The 9838-nt window shown below is 46.5% G+C and overlaps 1 protein-coding gene across 2 annotated transcripts in view; it reads right to left on the bottom strand.

Annotated features, from left to right (window-relative positions):
* Window positions 1–677: 677 nt before the first annotated feature.
* The window catches only part of LOC130122185 (retinoic acid receptor RXR-alpha-A), a 64051-nt gene continuing 54890 nt past the window's right edge, over window positions 678–9838 (bottom strand). For both annotated transcript variants that reach the window (XM_056291226.1, XM_056291224.1), the window contains exons 7-9: window positions 6157–6248; window positions 3202–3307; window positions 678–1152 (exon numbers count right to left, since the gene is read on the bottom strand). In XM_056291226.1, the coding sequence (XP_056147201.1) occupies window positions 1005–1152; window positions 3202–3307; window positions 6157–6248 (346 nt within the window). In that variant the 3' untranslated portion in view covers window positions 678–1004. The remainder of the gene's footprint in view (window positions 1153–3201; window positions 3308–6156; window positions 6249–9838) is intronic.

Here is a 9838-nt window from a genome sequence, read left to right as displayed (position 1 = left end):
GGGCAAATAAAAACTGTGCAGATTGTCTGTGTGAAGCTCTTCCAGCTCTGACCAACAGGTGCATTAACCGGGGGGGGGGGGGGGGTGCTTACTGAACTAATGTAGTGTCCTCCACAGTGTTACAGAGTGCTCATAGAGTAAGACATGGTTTAAGTCGCTGGATTTGGGCAGAGACCTGAGTTGTGCATTTGCAGTCATGTTTGTCCCACCTCTGAGTCCTATTCCGAAAGCTTACGCCTCAAAAATAAGCTACTGCGGGACTGGACTTGTCAGAGACCAGATTTAACAGGGCAGGAAGGGAGGAGTTTTTCTCTCTCGGCAGAGGCTCAAAACCCAAACCGCTCCTCGGTTCCCCTCCCTAAGTTCAGTCCTGAAAAGATAACGGGGCCTCGAGTCAAGGACGAGGCCAGGCCGGCCCGAGATTCCTTTACAAGTCCGCGGCACGATTGTCCGGATCACAATTCTGAATATCTGATAATGACATCTCCATCATCTAGAATACAAACGCAAACGGAGCTGCGGGTGTTAGACCTGATCATCTCCGCTCTGTTTGACAAGGTTAAAAAAAAAAAAAAAAAGAAAAAAAAGCAACAACCAAAAAAACAATGGCTCAATACAATTCATACATCCTCAGTCCGTACTCATTTCAGTCCCCAATTGTGACTCATTTTGTCTCGTGATTTTCATATATATATATTTCTTATTTATATATTTTTACAAGGTATAAAACAGACCCATAGACATGAGGAATTCATTTTTTTAAACACATCAAAGGGAGCGCAGGGGAGAAGGGGAGGGAGGAAAGGAAGGGAGGAAGGGAAGGGGGGAGAAGTGCCCCCCGGCCCCAAGCCTTGCATTTCTCCGTTTGAAATTGTCACATGATCTGTCTTTTACTGCAGTGGGGAGGGGGGGTTGGGTGTGAAAAGGATGTCATTTCCTTGCCTGGGGTGGCTGGGGGATGCGGGGGCAGGGGTAGGAGCAAGAGGGCTCAGCCCCACCGACCATTATGTCATCTGATGGGGTGCCTCTAGCATCTCCATGAGGAAGGTGTCAATAGGCGTATCGCCGATGAGCTTGAAGAAAAATAAGTGCTCCAGACACTTCAGACCGATGGAGCGCAGTGCTGGTAACCGTAGCAACAGCTTGGCGAACCTGCCACAACATGGGGGAAAAATAGCAAACAGAACATTATCCACATAGTGAGGAGGACAGATGGATCAGGACGACCTGACCACTATTTTCACCACCCAAATAAACAGACGGTAGGCTGATATCAACATCATCGTCATCATCATCAGGCTGATCACAAATCCATAGCAAGAACCCACCAATACTGAGGACGGAACTGTGAAATATTAAACTTTTTCTTTTTCATTTGGATTTTCCCCCCTTTATCTCCCCAATGGCCAATTACCCCACTCGCTGCTCCACCCCCTCTGCCAATCCGGGGAGGGCTGCAGACTACCACGTGTCTCCTCCGATACATGTGGAGTCACCAGCCGCTTCTTTTCACCTGACAGTGAGGAGTTTCACCAGGGGGACAGCATGTGGGAAGATCACGCTATCCCCCCCCAGTTCCCCCTTCTCCCCATACAGGCGCCCCGACCGACCAGAGGAGGCGCTAGTACAGTGACTAGAACACATCCACATCCGACTTCCCACCCGCAGACACGGCCAATTGTGTCTGTAGGGACGCCCGACCATGCTGGACGCAACACGGGGATTCGAACCTGTGATCCCCATGTTGGCAGGCAACGGAATAGACCGCAACACTGCCCAGATGCCCGAAATGTTAAAATGTATAGTTTGGCTAATACCTAACATTCATTTTCCGGATAGTTGTGTTCATACAGTTGTCCAAATGCACAATCAGTAAGTCAAATTCTAGTCAGATATACATATTTACAACTTGTATCTAAACAGTCTGAAATTTCAAAACACTTTAATACCAAATATAACTGAAATCTAACGTGTGTGTTTACATGCATTGATATACATACTGCATTATAAGAACCTGACTTAAAATCCCATTTATCATAATGTGGTGTTCGTGTTTCACCGGAACGTTAGAAAGATTAATTTTTTTCCTCCTTTTTCTTCCCTATGTTTTCCAAGATCTAAATAATCTTCCCAAAGTTTTTGCAATAAAATTTATTGGTGGCCTTTCAGGTAAATAACTGTAAAATGAAAACGTCTACGACGCAGGGAACTGTAAGAAAAACCAGGAGCTGTGGTTTCCATATGAGGAAAACAGCTGGGTGAAACCCTCATGTCTGCTGCACTTCCCAGATGATAGCTGGCCTTTGAATATATCAGTGTTTCTTACAGTTCTGTGGCAAAACCCAATGCATGAGCTCATGGAAAAAGAAAAAAAAACAACAACAATAAAGTGCATGCAGCATTATATCCACCGATCTATTAATTTTGGTCGACCTTTTTTCTGCAGAAAAAATATGGAACACGTTATTAATTTCATCAGTGTTTAATAGACAGTAAACTAAACCCATAAACTATAAACTAATTTTCCTATAGCCTTTTCTTGGTTTATCCCATGACGTTGCTTGGAGTCTTTTGCATCATTAGGCTGTGTATTGTTATATACATACATTGTTATGATGTGAAGCACTTTGGGTGTCTAGAAAAGCACTATATAAATGTTTTTATTGTTATCATTATTATTTTCTTAGGCTGGGAATCATTGTCTGCAAGTTGGTTTCCCCCCTAAAAAAGTACATGTATTTACTTGTCTTTCCTTCCCATGTCCCATTTAATGCAATCAAGCCCTAGGACCAAATGTAGCTGATACAACCACATTTCATGACATATATCTGCAGACAAAATGAGCTAATTTAGATGTTACAGCATGATAAAGTTGACTGGCGGTCAATGAGAGGGGTTTCATTGCCCTCTAGTGGCTATTTTCATTATGGCACGCGTGTCATTAAAAGAATCAAGCACCCCTTGCCGTGTAACTAAAAAGCACACACCTTTTTGTAGCCACGTGATGCACTCAAAGCGAAAAGATGAAAACGCAGTAGAAGAAAAATAGATTTTTTAAAAACTTTTTTCCTACATAAATGTGCAATAAAAATCTTAGGTTATCTCATGAGGAGAAACCTAGTGCACTAGTGTAAAGAAAGAACGAGCAGGCCCCTTCAGAAATGTTCCAACAGTATTCGCTGCAGATATTTGTGTCCATACCTGCCAGGCTGCTCAGGGTACTTCTGTTTGCAGTAGGCCTCCAGAGAGGCATACACCTTCTCTCTCAGAGCCTCCACCTCACCTGGGTTGGATAGACCTTTAGAGTCTTAAGACACACACACACACCCACACACACACATATGCAAACACACATGTGCTTCATCAGAAATATTACTTTGCAGGAAGCATGTATTAGACAAAAAGTAACTGAAAAAAATCAATGTTATTACGAATAACAATGTCAATATTAATGATGTATTACTATTGTTATTGTTACTATTATTACTCGCATTATTATTATCCATCCATCCTTCCATTATCCAAACTGTTTATCCTGCTCTCGGGGTCGTGGGAATGCCGGTGCCTATCCCAACAGTCATTGTTATTGCAATTATTATTATGATTATTAGTTGTAGTAAATAGAAGTTCTTTAATCCTCAGAACTAGTAGAATTACCAACACAAACACACAAGACAAAGGCATTATTATGCATTAAGCTACGTATAAGAAAAGTAAGCGCTGCCTGCCAGTCCCTTGTCTGCCTGCTAAGATCAAGTATCTTGCTGTGAGTAGCTCGTGGAAATCTCACACACATTTTTTCCATCCATCGTAAGATCATGCCTGAGTTAGGAAGTGCTATGAATACTTCTGACGCCTTGACGCATGCTCAGTAATCCAGGTAAGGAAATCTCAGAAAGTTGAATCAGTTCATCTGGACACAGAGACTCCTAGTTTGTGCTCCAGTGGATGATGAGAGTCAAACTGTAAGTACTGATCAGTATGTGTTGGTTTACGGTAGAGGTCAACGATCAAATGTCCCCCCATCACCAATTGTAATTTCACAGTGTAAGAAGGCTAGTCTGTCACTTTTCACATCCTCCCTGGTGACCTTGATGTGGTTGTCCACAGTTAACGTGGCCGGTGAAATGTGGCACATCCTAAGATTTAGTTTGAACCCAGGTGTTGTCCACAGTTCTGAACCAATGGCTAGGTGGTGCCCCTGGAAAGGACATCAGAGCCCTCTTTTCTCCATATACTGCTATAGGTGAGACTGGGGGAATCCATAGCACACCCATGTTTCTGCCTGTAGTACTGCCCCCTGTATGTGAAGTACATGGACTGATGCAACCGCTTCAGGAGCGGACACACTTGGTCAGTGTTACGGGTGGTGCTATTGCTAAGGGTGGGGTTGTCCTGTAATTTCATATGGACCACCTCCACTGCTTCATCAACAGGAATGCACGTGAAAAGAATAAACCATTATTTCATCCTCTCCATAATGACGTCCATTCCGTCCATTATCCAAGCCGCTTATCCGAATTCGGGTCCTGGGATGCTGGAGCCTATTCCAGCAGTCATTGGGTGGCAGATGGGGAGACACCCTGGACAGGCCGCCAGTCCATCACAGTTGACACATTCATACCTAGGGAAAAATTTAGTACGGCCGATTCACCTGACCTACATGTCTTTGGACTGTGGGAGAAAACCGACCACCTGGAGGAAACCCACGCAGACGCGGAGAGAACATGCAAACTCCACGACCTGGGATGACCCCCGAGGTTGGACCACCCCAGGGTTCGAACCGAGGACCTTCTTGCTGTGAGGCGACCATGCTAACCAATGTGCCACCGTGCTGCCACTCCATAATGATGTCCATCACCGTATCCACAAAATCCAGAGTGTTCTATGTTCACTACTGCCTAACAAGGGGTTAAAGATAGATGCTAGAAACTTAAGAGATGTTACATCATACTAACAGGAAGGCCGTAACAGCACATCCTGTTTATGTATCTTAGGTAAACCATACAGACTAGGTGTAGCTTCCCCTGGGTGTAATCTGTGGTGCCAAATTCTGTCAATAGCATCGTCCTGTTCTAACAGCTTCAGACAATCTATCACCTTTTTCTTGTCACCACTGCCTGGAAGTCGTTCCAGGGGCTCAGAAGTATTTATGTTCCTGAGTGACATCATAACTTTCTCATGATAGTCCATCTGGTTTAATAAAACAGCGCATCTGCCTTTGTCCACCGGAAGGATGATGATGTTATTGTCCTAGACGAGCCTTCTCCTTGACCTCAACCACATTTTGGAAAGTGGTCTCATCTAGATGTGACGCAAGTCTCTGTTGGGTGTGCTCCTCTTTGGCTTTCAAAGCGTCGATGGTAAAATGAGTCTCGCTCGCTCGTTCATCAGCTGGCTCTGTGCCTTCTGGAGGATCTTGCCAGCTCGGTGGCCCTTGACAAGATTTCATTTGTAGGCTCTTCGGTATAATCTCACTCCGTCTGCGCCTGAGGCTGAATCTCAGGTGGTTCCTGAATCTCAGGTGGTTCCTGTATCTCAGGTGGTTCCTGTACTCTGCCATCTTACGCGCTGTTCGCTCGCACTCACATCCACGTTTAAGGCGATCCTCGCAGTCATGATTCATCATGTCTTGATGCACCCCCAATAATCCAGGTGAGGGAATCACAGACAGATGAATCAGTTCATCTGGACACAGCGTTTAGTGGGGGAAGCGTTTCATCACTCCTCCAAGTGACCTCTTCAGTCTCAGCTGACTGCAGGTATATGGTATATTGGTATATTAACATTTTAATTAAGAAAGCAATGCATTATTGTGTGACACTCAGAAATCCCTTTGTTCTGAATGAGCGCAACACATCACATAGTATGGACAAAAGGAAGCCCCCCCCCCCCCACACACACACACAAACATTTCCATGGTAGTTCAGTCAGACTGGATAAGAAGCAAGCCATTCTTGGTCCAGATTGACAGAGCTGACTGATCGATTTATATATTGGCTGATTGATTGATTGATTGACTGACAGATCATTTGCTCAATTGATTGATGAGTGGATGGATGGTTTATCTGATTGATTGACTGATTGATTGATTTCTTTGGTCTACGGTTTCAAATTCGGAGGAAAGGCGAAAACCTGAAGTGCAGTATAAACTACCTGGGTTGAAGAGGACGATAGCTCGAAGGCACCCCAGTTCCGTCTTGTCCATCTGCATGTCCCTCATTTTGGACACCAGTTCTGTGAGCACTCTGAGCATAGAGGAGACAGAAACACTGTTAGACACCCAGCTTATTCAAATTCACACCTAACTGACCCAGCCAATTACCCCACTCTTCCGAGCCGTCCTGGTTGCTGCTCCACCCCCTCCGCCAATCCGGGGAGGGCTGCAGACTACCACATGCCTCCTCCGATACATGTGGAGTCGCCAGCCGCTTCTTTTCACCTGACATTGAGGAGTTTCGCCAGGGGGACATAGCACGTGGGAGGATCACGCTATTCCCCCCAGTTCCCCCTCCCCCCTGAACAGGCACCCCGACCGACCAGAGGAAGCGCTAGTGCAGCAACCAGGACACATACCCTCATCTGGCTTCCCACCCGCAGACACGGCCAATTGTGTCTGTAGGGACGCCCGACCAATTTGGAGGTAACACGGGGATTCGAACCGGCGATCCCCATGTTGGTAGGCAACAGAATAGACCGCCACACCACCTGGACTCCCTGCAAGTACCTTTTATACTTTATTCCGTAGTCCTCGGGTTCCGGGTGAGGTTTTGGTCTACATGACAGTACAAAGAGACCCGAGAGGTTCAGCAAATCACAGGAAAACAATCAAAGACTCAAACCGGGGTACAAGGGATCATTTACAGTCAGGGCCAATACACCAACTAAAGTCGTCCTTATACAGGTAACCCACCTGGCCCTCCACTCAGTTCAAAACAAATGCTAAAAATTATTCAGCCACCAAAGTCACAGCTGGGGGGGGGGGGGGGGGGGGGGAAGAAAAAAAACGGTTTCACCACTGCAGAGTAATTATATTTAGATGGTTTTCATGAAGGGAAACCCTCAAAAGCACAGAGTAAACAGAGGATGTAATCCTACACGACACTCCCCTGCTGTCTGTGAGTGACATCAGTGGTGGGAGTGCTGGCTCATAGAGTCACTCGAACTTCTCACCCCTCTTTGACTCCGTCATGCCCGCTCCTTTCCTCTTTTCCCTCCCTCCTTCCCTCTCTCTCTCTCTCTCTCTCTCCCTCTGCTATTCTTTCTCCAAGAGCACAAAGTCAATTGTGGCTCTTAGCTCATCCTAATTCAATTTGCTCAAAGGGACAAGTGGGATGTAAAAAAAAAAGAGGGGGGGATGGGTGGGTGGGGGGGGGTAAAGTGTTTAGGTTAACCACCCTCTTCATTTGTATGGTACTGGTAGAGCAGTAGATAAAGAAACACTATCGGGGCTCTGCATCTTAATGCTTGCGGTACAGTTAATGCTGAGATGTAATACATCAGTTAAAAGTGAACTTCCATTAAGCTAATGACACAAAGGGAGGGGGGGGGGCGGAGGCAGAGAGAAGTAAGGCAGTTGGGAGGAGATGGGATAAAAACATCAGAGGTTTCCAAATTGTGGGGACCTCTGTTAATGAGACTGAAAATAACACACCTCCGTTCCGACCACAGAGGGTTGAATCGGTTCTTCTGGGCACAACGTGTTGTTGAGAGAGAAATGTGTCATCACTCATCCAAGTGACCTCCTCCTCAGTCTAAACTGACTGCAGGTGTCCCCACCCTTATTAACAATACAGACGCATAGCCACCCAAAACAACAAGCAGTTTCATATGCAAATTGCCGTGTCCATTAACTAGATGGCCATTTGTATTATTCACAGAGGATTTGGGAATGGTTGCAACCACAGCACTGTAAGACGGCGACAGATGTATTTACCCCCCCCCCCCCCCCCGGTTCAGGGATGGTCGTTCCCTCTTCTCGGAGACGGCCTCTTTAACGCCTCTGTTCAAACCAGCGTTCCTCCCTATGAAGGATGTGCACATCCTCATCCTTGAAAGAGTGGCTGCTGGCCTGTAGATGGGTGTAGACTGTGGAGTCCTGGCCTGACGTGTTAGCTCTTCTGGGTTGGGCCATCCTCTAGGCCAGCGTCTGTTTAGTTTGTGCTACTGGGGACCCGATCCTTGGGGTGGACCATTTTCTGGCGTGGCATGTTTTGGGGTTTGAAAGCAACTGAGACGCGGTGTTTGGAAAACACATATAGTAGCATAGTGGTTTATTCTGTTGCCTACCAACCAGTTCGAATCGGGCGTCCCTACAGACACAGTTGGCCGTGTCTGCGGGTGGGAAGCTGGATGTGGGTATGTGTCCTGGTCGCTGCACTAGCGCCTCCTCTGGTCAGTCGGGGCGCCTGTTCAGGTGGAAGGGGGAACTAGGGGGGAATAGCGTGAGCCTCCCACGCACCACGTTCCCCTGGCGAAACTCCTCACTGTCAGGTGAAAAGAAGCAGCTGGTGACTCCACATGTATCGGAGGAGGCATGTGGTAGTCTGCAGCCCTCCCCGGATCGGCAGAGTGGGTGGAACAGCGACCGGGGCGGCTCGGAAGAATGGGGTAATTGGACGGGTGCAATTGGGGAGAAAAATCCACCAAGAAATTCATGTCTCAACTGTTCCAACACTCCCGCCACATACGGATTCACCACTGTTTCACGGTTCGGCAGCTGTTGTCCTTCTCCTCTCTTAGATCGGCTGGTTTGGGCGTCTTCCTGGCTTTGACAAACACCCAGTTAGGATAACCACGCTTAACCAGGGCCTGATTAATGTGGGATTTCTCCCCTTCCCCCGTGTCACTGGGGATGTTGTCAGCTCGGTGGTACAGTGTCCTGAAGACTCCTAGTTTGTGCTCCAATGGATGATGAGAGTCACACCGTAAGTACTGATCAGTATGTGTTGGTTTAGGGTAAACATCAACAGTCGAATGTCCCCCATCACCAATTTCACAGTCTAGGAAGGCTAACCTGTCATTTTAGACATCCTCCTTGGTGAACTTGATGTGGCTGTCCACAGTTAACGTGGTCGGTGAAATGTGCTACGTCTTAACTTTAACCCAGGTGTTGTCCACAAATCTGAACTAATGGCTAGGTGCTGTCCCTGGATAGGACATCAGAGCGCTCTTTTCCACTCCCTCCATATACAAGTTGGCCCCTACAGGTGAGACTGTAGCACACTCATTCTTCTGCCTATAGTACCGCCCCCTGCATGTGAAGTACGTGGACTGAAGACACAGCTGTAGTTAATGTCTAGTTATTAAAGCTCTAGTTGTAACTCTAGTTAATGGTCACGGCAATTTGCATATGAACCCGATTGTTGGTTTCTGTTGTCACGCCACCGTATTGTGTATAAGGGTGGGGATACCTGCCGTCAGTTGAGACTGAAGACGTCACTTAGATGAGTGATGAAACGTTTCTGTCAATACACGCGTCCGGATGAACTGATTCAACTTCCTGTGATTTTCTTACCTGGATTATTGAGCATGCATAAAGACACCTTAATTCTAACTTCTGATCTCTGAAGACTGATCTCTGCAGACACAGAGACACCACACATCCTCACTATAATGTTGGTTTCCAAACTGTAATTTTCAAGGCCTGATGCTTCGAAAAGTAGATTATGGAACGATACTGCTGAACACAAATTGCAAACTCTATTGAGAGGAGGCTTGTTGAAACTGTCGAGCCAATACCTGACACACTCCAGGAAACAGCAAAATCACCATGTTGCATCCTGCAGCTAAAAGGATGATTTCACTGTGGCTGACATGTATATGGATTATTTTTAAA

This window comes from Lampris incognitus, chromosome 12, assembly GCF_029633865.1.
Source record: "Lampris incognitus isolate fLamInc1 chromosome 12, fLamInc1.hap2, whole genome shotgun sequence".
NCBI classification, from domain to species: Eukaryota; Metazoa; Chordata; class Actinopteri; order Lampriformes; family Lampridae; genus Lampris; species Lampris incognitus.
Note: the sequence above shows the minus strand (reverse complement) of the source record. Positions and strands in the feature narration are given on the sequence as shown.